Here is a 17,653-nt window from a genome sequence, read left to right as displayed (position 1 = left end):
GGGGTGTCGTCTGGAAATGAGACACGGAGGAGTCTGCTCAACCGCAAATAGTTCTCCCCGAAAGGCACCCTGCAGTACGTTGCCCGGCGCTCAGGCACTGGCATCACTCTCCCCATGCCCTGCCAGGGAGGAAAGGCGGTAGAGGCAGCCATGCACTGAGGACCTTGTTATGATCAACTTTTACCCTCTGATATCTTAGCGGTAATGTTGGAAGTAGTAATACAACTAAACCCAAAACTAGTACTAGTACTAATAGTAACACCAATAAATACTCATCAGTTTGGAACGACTACCTCATCATTCTCAAAAGTGGAGGTGTAACGGCTTTGAGGGGAGCCAAAAAGAGTGGAAGATCCCAGGTCCGGCTGGGGTTAGCACTTGTGTGTGTGTGTGTGTGTGTGTGTGTGTGTGTAGGGGGGATGGGTTGCAAAGAAGGGCCGAGGGGGGAGGAGACCAGGAGGAGGGGGTAGAGTTTCAGACCCAAGAGGGGGGCGCCGGGGTGCAGTGACGGGAACCAATGAGCTGCCAACTCGCGCGTCTCCGGCGTGACTGCCGAGATTGACGTGGAGGACACGTCAAATTGATCTCCGCACGCTGCAGCCTCCCGGTCAGACGAATTTCTCCTAATCGGATGAAGTTCACTCTAGGCCTGGGGTCGCGGGCGTGGAGAGTGTCCTGGGAGCGCCCGGCGGCGGCGGCCGGCCCGGGGGAGGGCGGCTGCGCGCTCGGCGGCGGCGCACGGCGCGTTTCCAGCCCGCGGCCCGACCGCCGCGGCTCTCGACTCGCGCGAGCCCTCCCTCTATGCCTCTCCCGCGGCGGCGGCGCCCGAGCTCTCCCGGACTGCGCCGGGCCCAGCCCCGGTCGCCTCGGCGCCAGGCAGCTGGCTGGCCCGCGCGCTATGGGTAAGGGGCGAGCGGCAAGCGGGGTGCGGGCGGGCAGACGAGGCGGGTTGGGTCCCGGCGCCTTCCTTCCCTCTCGCCTTCTCTCCCTGGGAGAGCAGGTCCCGGGTGCCAGACAAGTCGCGTTCTCCTCACGCCCCAAGCCATGGGAGGTTGGGGGTGGGGAAGCTTGCGTGTCGCAGGAGGGGATGTGCCACTTAGATGCGTCAAAAGTCCAGAAAGGGCAAGCAGGGCTGAAGCACGCGGCGTCCCCCTCCGCAGTGCCTATGCGGGCGCCCACTCCTGGAGCCCGGACCCGGTCGGTTTGCTCGCACTGCGAGATTCTGAGGACCCTCCCGCCCATCACCTTCCAAGGCGCGCCTGGTGCGGCCCCTCGCCTGGTGTGGTCACTCTTCTTGGCTAACCCGCCGGTGTTTTCTCTCCCTCCTATTTACTCTCGTCCGGCGCGTCCGCAGAGCAGACGTATGGCGAGGTGAACCAGCTGGGCGGCGTGTTTGTCAACGGCCGCCCCCTGCCCAACGCCATCCGCTTGCGCATCGTGGAGCTGGCGCAGCTGGGCATCCGACCCTGTGACATCAGCCGGCAGCTTCGCGTATCCCATGGCTGCGTGAGCAAGATCCTGGCGCGCTACAACGAGACAGGCTCCATTCTACCTGGGGCCATCGGGGGCAGCAAACCCCGCGTCACTACCCCCAACGTGGTCAAGCACATCCGGGACTACAAGCAGGGCGACCCTGGCATTTTTGCCTGGGAGATCCGCGACCGGCTGCTGGCCGACGGCGTCTGCGACAAGTACAACGTGCCCTCTGTGAGTTCCATCAGCCGAATCCTGCGCAATAAGATTGGCAGCCTGGCACAGCCCGGGCCCTACGAGGCGAGCAAGCAGCCGCCGCCGCAGCCGGCGCTGCCCTACAACCATATCTACCAGTATCCCTACCCCAGCCCTGTGTCGCCTACGGGCGCCAAGGTGGCCAGCCACCACGGGGTCCCGGGCACAGCAGGCCACGTCAGCATACCCCGTTCATGGCCCTCGGCACACTCGGTCAGCAACATCCTGGGCATTCGGACGTTTATGGAGCAAACAGGTCAGTCTCGGTGACCCTCTGTAGTGTTCCTGGAAGGGGCCGAATTGGAGATTGGAGGTGGGGGGGGGCGGGCATGCCATCCTCCTCTGACCGGTTTTGGCTCAAGGGAGGGTTCAGGGCTGGCCAGGGAGACTGAGGGTCTTGGGCCTTCTGTGGGAGTCCTTGGACATCTTGAACTTTTTATGACAAATATGGAAAATATTTCCCAGATGGAAGAGCAATCGCCGACCACAAATTCGGAGGCCTGAAATTGCGTTTTCATTCTTGCAAAAAGTATGCAAAACCCTATCAACAGATCTTAGCCAAACAAACCACAGAGTCAATCCTGCGACCCTTTCTTACGATCCCAATCTTTTGGGTTCCCTCAACATTCCCAAAGGGTTCTGTTCCTCCCAGGCCCAAAGGCTCTTTTGAGTCAAAAGGCACAGGGGAGCTGTCTGGCGGGTCTTGTCGAATGATCTGTATGTCCACCAGGCCCAGCAGCCCTGCAGCTCCTGGAGCTGGGATTTCCCTTGTCAGTGCCCCTGGGCTGCAGCCATCCTGGGGTGAAAAGTTGCAAGGATTTGCACTTTGCCTTCAATTTTAACCCAGCACACCCTCGTTCCTCTTTCTTGGCAGGGGTAAGAAGAGTGAAGGGGGAGGGTGGATGGTTTGGGAGAATTGATTCAGGGCTCAGAAAGAACTTATGCGGGCTGGGACCAAGTCCCCTGTCTCTTCACAGTGTCCCTTGCTCCCAAGAACGAGTCAGGGAATTGCATGCTCTTGGGTGAGCAGACTTAGGACATGCCTAAGAAGCAAAACTCGCCTTATCCCAAGACGGAGGAGGGCAAGCTTGAAGGAAACAGAATACTTAGTGTCCGTGGTAGTGGGGTGTTCCTCCAAGGCGGAGACTGGGCAGTTTTGTTTCTCCGGGTGGCTCAAAAGCCCTGGGCCACTTGCTGGGCCAGAGCTCCCCATGGTGCGATCAGTGAACAGTTGGCAGGGAGGTGATCTCATCGGGTCTTCACTCAAATCTCGAGTCTTCTCTCAGTTACCTGTGGACACATGTGCTCCAGGAGCAGACATGTGCCTGGGACACAGGCGGTTGTCTGGGTTGTTGCCTCTTTTGGGAGACCTGGGATGTCTCTGGGGGCAGTTCTGCATAGCCTTCCAGATACATGTTGAAACTGAGAAACCCATGTAGTTCTCACAAGCCTGCTGGGGATTTGAACTTGGATATTTCAGGTCGCCGTTTCTGGACAGCGGAAATGTACCGTGGCTGAGTGTGCCCAGCCCTGGCCCCACAGAACGTCTACTGCCAGAAACTCACTGTTTCGCGGGAAGCGGGTCAAAGGCTGGGAGGAGCGCAGAGCAGGCCTTTCTTCCCTCTGCCCTGCTAGGAATGAAAGCGAAACCCAGTTCCCCACTGCCCCTCTAACCCTGGTCGCTGAGTGTTTGAGTATCTCAGGTGTGCCTGAGGACCCTCCGCCGCCTGCTCAAATAGCGTAGCGCTTATAGGCTTGTGTGGAAACGTCTGGGCCAGAGAACCGCGCGTGTGCCCAGCGCAGATTGAGATGCCCCTTCAAATCCATCCTGTGTCCCTGCAGGGGCCCTGGCTGGGAGCGAAGGTGCCACCTACTCCCCCAAGATGGAAGACTGGGCCAGCGTGAACCGCCCGGCCTTCCCGGCCACTCCAGCAGTGAATGGCCTTGAGAAGCCTGCCTTGGAGGCAGACATTAAATACACTCAGGTAACTGAGAGGCAGGGGAAGGAGGTGTCTTTAACTGAGGGAGTGGGAGGGTTGGCAGACGAGGGGAGAGGGAAAGAGAAGAGAAAACTCCCTGGGGCCAGGGAATGTGTTGGTGTGTCTGGCTGCCCAGCCAGCGAGCGTCCGCGCTGCTTTTTTCTCCTTGTCTCAAGTGCACTAGTGTGGGGGGAGCTGGCTCTCCAGGGGATTGCCTTGCTTTTTGCCAAGATAATTCTATTTAAAAAAAAAAAAGGTGGAACCCGGAACACAGATGGGAGAGGACTCCCTTCTTCTAAATCCCAGTTGGTGAACACCATGATCCCCTTCACCTCTTATTATTATTTGATCCCCTTCACCTCTTATTATTATTTATAACAATTTGCGTGGAAATCACTTTGCCAGAGTCCTTGCGGGAAAAATGAGAGGCCAGGCCTTGGGTGGGGATAATGGAGGGGACTGCAGGGGGAAATGAGGATCCCCTAGCTCAGTAATTGCTTGTGCGGGACTGCCTGCTGCTGATGGTCTGTCTTCTCTGTCTTTCTCGATCCCTACAGTCCGCCTCCGGCCTCTCTGCGGTAGGCGGCTTCCTGCCGGCGTGCGCCTACCCGGCGTCCAACCAGCACGGCGTGTACAGCGCATCCGCCGGCGGCTACCTCGCCCCGGGCCCGCCGTGGCCGCCAGCGCAGGCGCCTCCTCTGGCTCCCCCCGGGGCCGGCGTCACCGTGCACAGCGGGGAACTGGCCGCAGCGATGACCTTCAAGCATCCCAGCCGGGAAGGTGAGGGGCACGGACGGGGAGGGGGTTGGATGAATGGCTCTAAGGTTAGAAGGTGGGGGGGTTGCCAGGGAGGAGTGTAAGCGTGAGACTTGGTGAGAGAGTCAAAGAGACAGAGAGGGACAGAAAGAGGGGAGAGCTGGGATGCTGGAGTGGGTCCCAGGCAGAAATACTTCCTAAGCCTGTAGCTTCTTGGAGCCCATTGATTCGTAACAGGTGTATGCCCCGTTCCTAGAAAGGCAGGCAGAGTTGAGAGAGTCTCCAGGACTGGCCCTCCTGACTTGTACAGAGAGAGAATTCAGAAGAGGGTCAGGTTGGTGAACAGGACTCCTAGGTTTGAACCTCGTTTTGTGTCCTTGACCAAGTTATTGCTCCTTTCTGGGTCTCAGTTTCTCCGTCTGCAGAAGGATTCAGAAGCACCATCCAGGCTCACCTTTCCGTGGCTTGTAGAGCTTTGCTTCTGTGGTGGACTACATTTGGATTCTTCTAGGCACTGCCTCTCTGTTTTGTTTCTCCCTTCCCTTCCCGGCCCTGGTCTTTGATTCATTTTCTTAAACATACGCTTTGGGAATGGAGAGAGCATTTCAATCATGTATCCCCAAGTCTAGACTGTTGAACTCTGTGTGATTTGGGGGTCCTTCTTTCTGTGGGAAATGTAGCTGGAAGTTCTCTTTCCTCTTCTCCCTCCATAAAAACACTCCCTGGTAAGTCCACTAACAGATTGGAGGTATTTAATTGATGGTCAGCAGTGTGAGGGGCATCTTCTTACATTGCCCTCTGCATTCTTTTTTTTTTTTTTTCTTACAACTTGAGAAAAGCTCACTTGCTCTTGAGTCTCATTTTCCTCATTGGTGATCAAGGGTTGGATTTGCTAATTTCAAACCTTCCTGCATTTAGGTTCTCCTCATCAGAAATTTGCAACCTCTGCAACCCTACAGACAAGGAAGGTGTCACCTGAGGGGGTCCCAGCCCTGGCTGTGAAGGAGACAGAGCATAAACTTTGAGGGCAGTGTGGGGCAGAGGGATGTTTTAGATTACAAAAGGGTCTTAACTACCTGATATTCCTCACACCTGCAAAGCCAGACATAGGGGACAGGTGGCATTGGGTATCAGGGTACAGAGTGGTGATTCCTTCTACGTGACAACCAGGCAAAAAACTTTATTTCCATGTAGTTTCAGTAAGATGCAATAGCATGATGAGAGAGCGTGAGAGAGAGAGAGGAGCCATTAAGATGCCATCAATAACAGTCAAGTGGAGGGAATTTTTTTTTTTCCGCTTTTCAGTTTTTCTAGAACATAAACATATTGGGGTATAAATTACAAAAACTGAGAATTAGCATTCCTTTAAGCTTTACATTTCAGGACAGATTGGGAGGGGTCTTTTTCATCTGTAGAAGTGCTTTTGCTCAGGGTCTCGGAGTGCTGGAGTGGGTCCCAGGCATATATCCTTCCTCGCGCTTTTGCCAGGGTCTTGTTCTTGGCCTCAAATCTAACTGCTTCCTTAAGAACGGAAGTTATCTGCTGAATTAGGAATAGAAATGGAATCTTCTCCATTACACAAATCAAATAATTTAACTAAGCAGGTTCATTTGAATTAGAAAAGTACATCCACAACTTGAAATGATCCACCCCCCACCGGGGTTGATCTCAGGGAGGAAGAAGACTTAAGAAAAGGGACTCATTATCTTCAGAATAACGCCATCATTTGCTAACAGTGCCACTTCGTCCTGAGGCATTTCAGACTCTACATTAGAAACAAATTATAACATGTAGGTAACAGTCCAAAGGGAAAACCACACAGTTCAGTATTCTAAACTAATTCTAGTGAATTGGGGCCAGTGGGGGCGGGGGTGGAATCTGTTAGTGGCTGATTTTCTTTAGAAGATACTTTCTTTCAGAAATACAGGCCCTCGGTGCCTGGGTGGCTCAGTCGGTTAAGCATCAGCTTTTGGCTCAGGTCATGACAGGATCCTGGGACGGAGTCCCAAATCGGGCTCCCTGCTCAGCAGGGAGCCTGCTACTCCCTCTACCCTTCCTGCTGCTCATGATCTCTCTCACTCTCTCTCTCAAATAAGTCAATAAAATCTTAAAAAAAAAAAAAAAAGAAATACAGGGCCATTCGATGGCCCTTACATTCATGTCCCTTTTACCAGTATATTTGCTTCTTGTTATGAAACGCCCCACCCATTTTTAAAATCCACAGCAATAATTAGCTACCTTAGTTATTAAATTAATATCTTAATTTCCTGACCCTCACAGTTCTTTAAAGATCTAGGTAAATGATCATCGAATAAATTGCTCAAGCTGGCATGCAAGTGTTAGTGTTTGAACAGAAACATAAAAATCATGAGAATTACATGCCTATTTGTATTCTCACTGGCAGAAAAGTTTACTTCAAAGACCCTCCCCTGCCCCTTCCCTGCTCCCCCCCAAGCTTTGAGAAATTACAAAGTAACAAGTCTCACTGCCTTTAATTTTTCTAATCATTAAATTGTCTTCAACGAAACTTATCCCATAAGACAATTTGCTATCATTAATTGTTCACCTTTTAAGAATAGTGGGAATAGCATTTACTGAATTTTTTTCCGTAACAAAAATTTTCTTTCTTTCTTTCTTCCTTTTTTTTTTTTGTTTTGAGATTTTATGGATTTATTTGGCAGAGAGACACAGCAAGAAAGGAAACACAAGCGGGGAGAGTGGGAGAGGAGGAAGCAGGCTTCCTGCTGAGCAGGGAGCCCATTGTGGGGTTTGGTCCCAGAATTCCGGGATTAACAAGTTTGCCACCCAGGCACCCCAAGTAACAAAAGTTTTCTACTGAGAGCAGTTTAATATTATTCATGCTCAGTAGCAAGCAAATACTTTTGATTGTCTAGAGCATACACACACAACACATGTGCAATATTGTATCTATCTTCACATCCCTTTCAGTGCATCCTCCAAATCAGGTGCAAATGAACATTAACTCTTACCCCGAAGGAAGCCAAATACAATGTCAAATTATGCATCGCTATTTGTTAATTTTATTTTAGTGAAGGGTAGCGAGGCTGGGCTACCTATTTTATAGGCAACAAAGTATGATTTCAATTTTCCATCTATGAAAGGAAACTTTAATTCTTGGGGCCTGAAAGAAAAGGAAAGTTCCACCTCATCTACATTTGGAAGGGACCTGATATTTTTGGAATCTCAGTACTCATTTATTTGCTTTTCGTAGTCAGGGCAGGACCATTTCCACACACTCCTTCCCAGCCTCTGGACAGGTGACAGACCCCACCAGAGGTTCCTGCAAGACAACGGGTATTTACAATTGACAGTGTTTTCAGAAACCATCAAAGCCTCCTGGTTCTAAAATCCCTCCCAGAGAGGTTTTGGAAAGACAGGTTTCAAATATCAAATCTAGAAGATATTGCATTTTCCTTAAAGAAAATATGTTTATACTTGTTAAACTCAACTCCTTCCTTCCTTCCTTCCTTCCTTCCTTCCTTCCTTCCTTCCACTTATCTCTGTTTAGGGTTAGTTTTTAAGGGATCGATCCTGAAAATGTAGTTTGCCAGAGAGCACTAGGTTATTGGCACTTGCCTGAGAGATCCACGGAAGCCAACCAAGTTTCATTTGACCTGCCTCTGAAGACCACTTCCCAGACTCCGTCTCTGTCCGACCCAACCGTGGTCCCAGTGGCCCTGCAAGCGCAGTCCCAATATTTTGAAAACCCTTGTCATCATTCCTGTCCCCTAAGATTAAATGAACCGGCAGGGCGCCTAACGCGGGGGGCTCAAGCCTCCAAGACCCCCAAGACACAGCCACTCACGCAGCTCCGGTCCCTGCGGGTGGGAAAGGAGTGGAGGAAAGGTCCTATGGCGAGGGGCTGGTGTGGACGGAACTAAAAACGCAGCAGCTGGAGTAGCCCCCCGTAAAGTGGGGTGGAATCAATTTCTGCCCCCTCCCCCCTCTTTATTTTCCTACTAGTTCATTTTCTCCCTCGTGTCGGAGGCAGCCGGTCCATAGCTGAGAAACCTCCTCTCCTCTGATGTTTTCTAAACAGGTCCTCACCTTGAAGCGAGTGTACAGGGTGGAAAGCAAGGGTCAGAAGACCTTGTTGGCTGAGCAGCCACAATGGTGTTTAGGAAAGAAAGCTGAGAGGTAGGGGAGAGCAGAGTGGTTATTCTGCCCTGGAAAGGTCTTTAGATCCCGGTGAAAACCTCTGCGAAACCAGATGTTCTTGAGCGCGTGCTTGTGTCGGTCTTCAAACAGGGATATCCGGTGCAGCTCCGCTCGGTCACTGCAAGTTGCGCCTGGAAGTGGTGCACCGGCAGCTGCAGGGGGAAAAAGTCCAGAATTATCCCGATCCCAAAATGAAGCGCTCTGAGCTCCCCCTTTTAAAGGATAACTTGCAGGGGAAAAGAAGAAAGCTGAAAATGGGCTCCTTTAGGTATAAACAACTTGAGCTTCCTGCAGGAGGAGCCGAACAGCCAGGGACTGGGAAAGGAGAAACAGGTTGCGCAATCCTGGCATCACTTTGCTGGTTTCCAGAGGCAAAACTCGGGCCCCTTCCCAAAACCCTAAGTAATAGAGCAACGTGCAGAATGCCGTCTGATCTGGCAAATTCACTGTCACTTAATCCGGAGGCCCATAACCCCCAGGGAGTGCTTTGCCCGCAGTGGGGATAGCAGCTGGATTCCCGGGCCGCGGGGCAGAACGAAGTCGGCCACCCACTTAAAGTGCGGCCGCCTCCCGTGTCGAAGGGATCCAGGCCGACGCGGGCCCTCCATCGGGGTGGCTTTGGTGACCCGCTTCTCGCTGGGTTACCCCCTGTCCACCGTGAGCGTCCCGAGCCGCTTGGGGGACACTGGACCTGATACGCTGGCAGCTCCCCAAGCCCGAGCGCTCGGCTGCGGTCTGGGTGGCGGTGGGAGGAGGGGCGTGGTGGTGGGGGGTCAGGGATCTGAGTACCTCCCCGGCCCCGCTGCTTTACGGACCCGTGCGCCCATCACCTCCTTTATTGAGAGGGTGCGGGACAAAAGCAAGTACGCTCGGGCTGCGGTCAGGGAGCGTTTGCAACGCGACCAAGGCTGTGTTCGCTCGCGGCTTCCTTAAGGGGGGGTCCCTGCTTCCTTCTTCCAAACCCCTATAGTGTCAACCTCGGATCCTCGCGCTGTCACCCGTATTTGCCGACGTCCCAGGCCTCAGGGTCTCTCACTCTGAGCCGCGCCAGCCAGTGACCCGACGCCCCTATGCTTCCTCCCGCAGCGGCCGATCGGAAGCCGTCCAGCCCCAGCGGCAAGGCCCCGGATGGCCTGAGTAGTTTACACGGACTGCCCATCCCGGCCTCGACGTCCTAGGGGCAGCGCTTCCCGGACCCCAAGCCCGAGCCCGAAGCAAGAGGCGGACCGGCGGGCGGAGGGGGACGCACAGCTCGGCGTTGCAGTCTCGGTGGCGCGCGCGGGAGCCAGGACAAACCGAGGAGGTGCCTGGAGCCAGCCCGCGGACGGGGCCCTCCCCGTCGGTCCCCAGGCCTCGCCTGGCTCACCGGCCCGGCGGCCACACTTCCTTCACCGGCCAGAGTTTTTAGGCTTTTCTGAATTTTGGCTTTAGACTGTTGCAACCTCGTCCCGATCCTTGCTCCGACGTGGCCTCCCTCGCCCGGCCAGCCTCAAGTGTCTTTTCCTACCTCTCCCAGGGTTGTTCAGCATCCTCCCTCTCTCTTCCCTTCCTCTCTCTGCTTTGCGTCCTTTCTGTCTTTGCTTCCTCCCTCCTTCCTATCCTACATTACTTTCCTTCTTCCCGTTCCCCTGCCTCCCTTTTGTCCTCTTAATTTCTCTCCCTGCAGTCTTCCCGCTTCCCTTTCTCCTTCCCATGTTGCAGCACCGTGCTTCCTTTCCTGGGGTCCTGCCCCCTTCTCTCTCTAACGTCTTTTACAGTAAATGACTCCGTTTCTCTTCATTCCTACTGTTCCCCTGACCTGTCTGACTTCCCAGGAGAGCCCCAGACTGGGCTTCACGACAGTCCTCGCTCTGCTGCTGGGACTCTTTAGTTTCCACCTCTTGGAGCCCCCCAGCCCTAACGGAGAGGTCTGGAACCTAGGAAATGGACAGAGAGGCCATGGCCTTTAATATTTTTTATATTAATGAATCCAAGTAAAACAGGGATGAACTACCCTGTTCTCTCTCTCTCCCCCAGGATATGATCTGATAATCTGTGTTCTCAGTGCCTAGTGGCTGAGCTTCTCTTTGCTTTCTCTGAGATGATGTCACTCCAAAGAAGACTGGGGTAAGAGTAGGGAGCATTGGGGTCATAGGTATTTTCTCTGCTTAGAGAACTGCCCGCCCTGGAGGTGCTCCTTCCCACCCCTCCATACCTAATAGGAGGGAATCTGACACAAGGTAAATGCATCAGCACTGTTTTTGGTTTTCAGGGGTCAGCACATTTGTTAATTTAAACCACAAACTGCTTCCCGGTACAAAGGTGCAATCTGGTTTCTGGTTTGCAAGGGGATGAGGGTCAGAAAGTGTCTTCTAGAGCTGGACACGAGAGCTGTTCACTGCTTCCGAGTTCAGGCGTACTGGTGGCGGGACCCTGGACGTAAACTGCAATGTTTGTAGTCATAAAAATGTCACTGGTGAGAGTGTGACATCACCTGTTTAATGTGGCTGCCTTTGAATAAAGGAAAGCATGTGGAGAACGCTTTGTAAGGGTGAGCAAGTCTGTGTCCACTTCGCAGTGTGGTGTAAGTCTGCCTCACTGACTCTAGCCCCTCAGTTCCCAGTGTGAACACTATTAAGATGAAATTATTTGATTGGTTTATTCACAAGCACTTGCAGCCCGGGTTGGGCAGAAGGTGGAGGAGAAGGTGAAGGAGGCATGCTTTCAGGGCTCTGTCCCAGGGCACTCCAGGGAAGAGACGAACTGTGCAGAAATCATACTAACAGGAGGCTGATTCTTAGAAGAATAAAGTGGGCAAAAGACAGGGAGCAACAGTGGGGACTTTCCCAGAACATTTCTCACATTCTGAAAGCAAAAGAAAATTATGCCAGGCTGCCAAATCATCTAGGGATTTCTAACTACACAGGGGTCTTTGGCTAATTGTTTTGTTTTTCCTTTTCATGTTTGGCTTTTTCAAACTGATAGAAGGCATTTTTGAATTGAAGGTTTTGCTTGTAAGTGGAGTGGCCTATTCAGACTAATGGAGGGAACCAGTGGGGGAAATTATTATATCTCATTGCAATCATACCCACTGAAGGTATTAATTACAAAATGATATCTGCTTTTTTTCATATAGAAACTTTTGTTTCCAGGTTTTCAAAGGATCTGGCCTTAAAAAAGTTCCATTTTATAGGTAGGAACATTGAGGACTAGCTATTTGGTTTCCTTTCTCTGAACCATACAGCTAACTGCAAATTGCAGGGTTTGGGCACAAAAACTACACGGCACCATCTCATCAGAGAGCCAGGACTGGGGCTTGAACTTTGAGTCTGGGGTCCTTAATTTTCTGTGCCAGCATTTCCTACAGAGAAACTAGTCAAAAAGGTAATAGGAATAATGTATGAAAAGGAAGCATGTTTTCAAGTTATAAGTCCTCTCGGTCTGTCCTCATGTACTTAAATAAGCTTTACATGCTCATGATTTTCATGAGTCCTCGCTTGCTGCCTGGAGGGGATGGGTTTGCCTGGGCTAGGAAGAAGGCATCCCTCTGCTTTCTGAAGAAAGGAGAAGACTCTGTGGTTAGCCTGTCTCCGAGTTGCCATCATCCCTATTTCCCTGACATTTCCCACTTTTGTGTTTGTGCTCTGGGAGTTTAAGGTAAAAAAGCTGGGAAAAGCCACCCAGGAAGGATGGAAGACACCTACATGGTAAAAGCTACCTGCAAAGGGTGGCATGTTCTAAATCTGTTGCCGATGGTTCCCCGTGTCCTGTGGCTGGAGATGAACCTTTCAGAGTTCCTTGGCCTTGGGGTGAGCTTTCATGGGTCCTGAGCTGCATCCAGTCTGAGAGCTAACTGGAAGGCTTTGACATTGCATGTGGGATATGCAGGGATATCCCTTCTCCCTTGAGGTCTCAGGCCATGGGAAGTCCCAGGGAGCTTGGGTTAAATCCCCGCTCCGCTGTAGTGTGAATGAAGGAAGCTGTGACCTCTGAGCCTCCACAGTCTTGTCTATGAAATGTACCATCCAATGCAGTGACACCCATGGTGACCTGGCCTTGAGGAAAGCTGATACTGGTGTTGCTTCATCCCTTTGGAGATGATTTTGCTGTTAACAAAGGATAGGACAGTCATTTTAACCGTTGATGGGGGACCCAGAATTTTAAACTTTTTTTCTCAGAAGATCCCATCAGAATATTACAATTTTGGTGTCTGTGCTTATGGATCTGTGGAGATAGTGGGGACATAGGATAAAATTAGGTAATACCAGGCTAGGTAGAATAATTTAAGAAAAAAATCATTCCCAAAAGCAATTTCTTTTTCTTCTTGCCTTTTATTTTTTTAATTTAAGAATAATATTTCTTTTTAATTTAGAGAAGCACTAAAGAGGAAATAAAAAAGATGTAATCATTCAAGTAACCCTTTGCTTTTTTTTTTTTTTTAAAGAATGAAAGTAATATATGTACATTGTTAGAAAATTCTAACAGTACGGGAACATTGAAAAGGAAAGCGAAAGTTTTTCCTGTCTTCTTCTCTGTCCTTAAAGGTGAACACTGTTACAGTCTTTTATGAATCTTTCCCAGAAAAAAAAAAATGCAGGCAGCAGAATCTGTTTCTGTATGTGTGCTATTTAACAGTGCACACCAAGGATCTGTACTGTATACACAGAGACAGGGTCTGGAGATCTGATCTTTGCATACCAGCAGCTTCAGTTCCACTGTATTCACTTTATTCTTCTGAAAGGATGCATATCAACAGGGTTTATTGAAAACAGTATTTGTAAAGGGGGCCAGCTTCGAGCTTTAAATGAATAAAGGCAGGATTTTGTTGCATTCATTTTTGGAGGAAGTGCTTCAAGTGGATTGTAATAACTTCTCTGGGAAAGGTGGCTGCTTTTCGGCAAGGAGGGAAGGAAGCAAACCAAAGGGAAGGAGACATAGAGACAAGAGACACCGAGTTTTGTCCTTCTTAAAGATATTCTGATTGTTTTCCAGATCACAGAAGGGATTCAAAGCTCGGAGGGGCTGGCAAATGAAATTTTCCTTTCCTTTGAAAGGAATCTGTTTCTCTAGGTCAGGAAAGAGAGACAGAAGCAAAAGGGGTGGGAAAAAAATATTGGATAGTAACAAAATGTAAATATCCAATCCTGGCACAACCTTGCTTCTTACCTGTCCCAATTCACGTGGAATCCCCGTGGAATTAGCTTCCTGACAGATGAACCTCACTTGTAGACAACTGTGTTTCCCCATTTGCTTGTTTCTTGACTCCTGTTAAAGAGGATGGGATTTATTTAATTGAATGGTGGTTTGGATTAAAGCACTCTGTTAAAGCACTCTAGCTAGAATTACATTGGCCTCAGTTTCTTTTCAAAAGAAACTCTACCTGCTCCATGTTATGCTGGATAATATGAATTTAGAATCTTGCCAAAATGTGCCTGAGGAGCTCAGTTGAAAGGACTGTGCATCCAGACAGGCTACATAATGAGAAACACTTGATTCTCTTCTTTTAATAGGCAGGAATTATGCGCAAAATGGTATTTGGTCTTCACCTTGACCTTGCTGTCTGAACTACAGCTTCATTCACTGAAGAAATGTCCCATGGTCGAGATAGTTCAAGCCAAACGATTGGATTTCCACTTAGAAAAAACAAAACAAAACAAAACAAAACAAAACTTCTGTTTTTGGATTCTTCTTTGCTTTTTCTTTTTTAAGGCCAGAGCAAGGAGTAATCACAGTGCTTCTTTTTCAAGGCATTACAACAAGAACCACACATTTAGTCAGAATCCAACTCGGGAATTCTAAACACTTGGAACAATTATACTCAATTTAGGAAAGTCTCTTCTTTGGAGTTGAAACTGGTTGAAACCCCTGTTTCACTCTAAAGAGCTCTTCTCCAGGAGAAGCAGTCTGTGATCTTGGTTGGAACACACATCTGTTTCTGGGCTGGCCAAATCCAAAAGTGGAATCCCAATTACAGTTTTCATGGCTGATGGAATTTCAGCTGCACTACGGTTGAACCACCTGGGCTGCCTCCACTGTCTTTTTTCTTCTTAAGGTTGAAATAAGCTGATCGAGTGTTCATTCAGCTCTTAAATTACATTTCCATCCTGTACCATTTTATTTCCTTTTTCTCTGGTGATATATATTGACCAATGGATTATCTCCAGTTTCTTAGACCAGCCACATAATGTTCACTTTTGGGAGTTCTCCTGGTCGCTGGTGGATGTGGTTTTAGCTTCCTAAGGTTTTCTTTTACCCCAAACAACACACAACAGAGTGAAAATTCTTTAACTAGTTGGTTTGGATTTAACAAGAAATCTCTTGGAGGAAAAAATAAGTGAGATATTTGAATGAATTGAAAGAAGTAGATTTTTTTTGAAGAGTTGAATTAGAACCTGGAACCCCATGAAACGTTAAAAAGAAAAAAAAAAAAGAAAGAAAAGGAAAGGAAAAGAGAAAAGAAAGCAAAAGAAAGCAAGGTGTAAAAAGATTAGTGTGATGATCTAAGAAGCCAAAAGTATCATTCTGGCCACCAGGGGGAGCACACATTGTTCCATGAAGATAAAGAGGAAAACAAAGCTAACACTCTGTCTACAAAAAAAAAAAAAAAAAAAAAAAAAAAAAATTCATCATTTTGGTGAACCTCTCCAGGTTGTGAACAACATCTGTTTACAAGAAGAGTGCTTTTGTTGTTGATATGATTGTTGTAATTGGTGACCAGACGCTTTGATTCTGAACAAAGAGGAGCAGTTGGGCGTGTGGTGAAAATAGATTTTTTGGCTCACCCACATGGGAATTATCAAATAAGTTAGCTGAGAAGTCAAGTGCCCTTTATAAATAAGTTTCACTTCTGACTTGACTCTGGTAGATACATATATCCAATTCTCTGAATCCAGAACAAATAAGTATGAATTGGAAAAAGTAACCTATTCGAAACTGACATTTTTAAGAAATACAATGGATTTTTATCTGTATTTGTCCAATTTTTTTGATTTGATTTTTTTGATTTGATTAATTTGGGTTTGAACCTGAATTTTTAAGCAACATACCCATTTTTAGTGATTTTTGAGGTTCTTAATCAGGTCAAGTCACAATTCACATTTACAGTAATGGTCACTGTGTTGCAGAGAGGCAGCAGACAGCAAGGAAAAAGACTTTTATTTTCTTACTTTTCTTTTTATTTTAGGATAAAATCCTAAAAAAAGGAGGGGGAGCCTCTCTAATTATTTTTTCCTCTCTAGTCACTTCTAACCTGAACTTTTACATATATTGAACTCATCCTACCAGCTGTGGATCACTCCATCTGCCGAAAGTAGTCTGGGAAGAGATGGGGTACATGCTGGCTAAAAGTTGGCAGAGCTAGCTAGGTTCAAATCTGAGTTGTACCACCTGGAAGCTGTGGTGCTTTGAGCAAGTTTAGACAAAACTTAACAGCCTCAGTTTCCTTGTCTGTTTAATGGGACTTCCGGGGCACTTCTATGGATTAAATTCAATTATATGTAAAGAGTAGAGACTTGCTTTGGGTCAGTTGGTTGTGATTAGTTTTATTGTGGCTTTCTTCTCTTGTCCTTTCTTCATTCCCATCAATATTTTATAGTGAATTCATTCATGTCACAGTCCTGGAGACTGTATTTTCTATATATCAGATTTGTGAAAAATACAGAGGCAGTCAAGACTGCTAATGCTGGTCTTGGAATTTCCTGAAACTTTCAAGAGCATCAAAGGGAGTGCCACTGTCAGCTACTAATTAAAGCTGGTAACCCTGGGACATTCACCAAAACCTTAAGAGTACTTGATGATTTTATAGCTAAACCAGTGAGGACTAATGACCAGCCAAGTTGCCATCATTACTGTGTGCCAAGTGTGCTTAGATCAATGTCATGTGACCATGCTTCCTGTCAGGTCAACAGACCAGAAACAGAGACCTTGTCCTACTCTCTTTCTTTCAAGGGGGCCAAAAGGCCTGTTGCATTTCCTGCTGACTGTAGCATGCTGATTATTGGCAGCCATGTTGGATTTTGGCCTTTGTCTTCCTGCTCTTTTCTGAATTAATGAGTTTTATAAAGATAAAGCCACCCCCATTCCTGCTTTCTCCCTCTGGTTGGCTGCAATGGGGACACAAAGAACACAGAAGTCTTCACCTCAGTAACTTCAGGAATTTCCTAAGAGACTTTTCAGGACATCAGGAGAGGAAATGGACCCCTTAGGTGTCCATTTTGGAACTTGAAGTGTAGGTGAGATCTTCATACGTTGTTGAAGTTTAAGTAGAAGAAATCCACACATGCTCAAATTTGTGTGGCAAAAGAATATTTAAAGTGTAGTTTTAGATTTTACTATTTTAGTAACATTCTTACACATCCTTCTAGATCTTTTTATTTAACAATGCTTCTTTGCTCCAGAGGGAGTCTATGGGTTTTTTCCCAAATGTTTGTAGCCTTATCAGTTGTATGTGAAAGGTGCCTACTGATTGAATATGGCAGTTGGGTTCTGACTCCAAATTATTTGGAATTTATTCTCACAGAACGGATGCTTTCAAAAGTAAACAAAGACATTAAGACACGTATAAAAAGACTCTGTCACATAGCGTGAAGTGCAAAGTGTAAATGAATTTTTATAAGCATATGGATCTCATTTCTCTTAGGATATGCATGAATTTAAAAATTAAAAGAAAATGTGCTGGCTACAATGTGTTTTTAGTTCACATTAGACTTTAAAAACAATCAGAGGTGCATAATATATTCATAACGGAGCAGACTCCTTCATTCTATGATGTCATTTGAACTATGGGATAATGATTACTATTACCCCCCAGAGTCTTTTTTTAAAGACACTCCAGAGTGGCCCTTGCAATTTGAATTTCTGTTTTAAAGCACATTCTACAGTTTATAGCCAGACTTCTTTCTTCTTGCACAAACTTCCAGGTTGCTATGCTCAGCACACTATCACTGTCATTTAAGTTTGGCTAGCACCCACAGTGGAGTCAAATAGTTGAGGCTTCATGATGTTTACATTGAAGTGGAAGAGGCATGAGAGAG

General features: G+C 48.1%; 1 protein-coding gene across 1 annotated transcript; it reads left to right on the top strand.

Annotated features, from left to right (window-relative positions):
* The first annotated feature begins 619 nt into the window (after positions 1 to 619).
* On the top strand, positions 620 to 11,160 carry PAX1 (paired box 1). Its single transcript, XM_047745905.1, has 5 exons — positions 620 to 902; positions 1,355 to 1,984; positions 3,571 to 3,713; positions 4,265 to 4,487; positions 9,729 to 11,160. The coding sequence occupies exons 1-5, from the start codon at positions 632 to 634 to the stop codon at positions 9,818 to 9,820; spliced, it is 1,359 nt and encodes a 452-aa protein (XP_047601861.1). The 5' UTR covers positions 620 to 631; the 3' UTR covers positions 9,821 to 11,160.
* The last annotated feature ends 6,493 nt before the right edge of the window (positions 11,161 to 17,653 follow it).

Source organism: Lutra lutra, chromosome 9 (assembly GCF_902655055.1).
Source record: "Lutra lutra chromosome 9, mLutLut1.2, whole genome shotgun sequence".
NCBI lineage: Eukaryota > Metazoa > Chordata > Mammalia > Carnivora > Mustelidae > Lutra > Lutra lutra.
The sequence above is the reverse complement of the archived record's forward strand: the minus strand, read 5'-3'. Positions and strand labels throughout refer to the sequence as shown.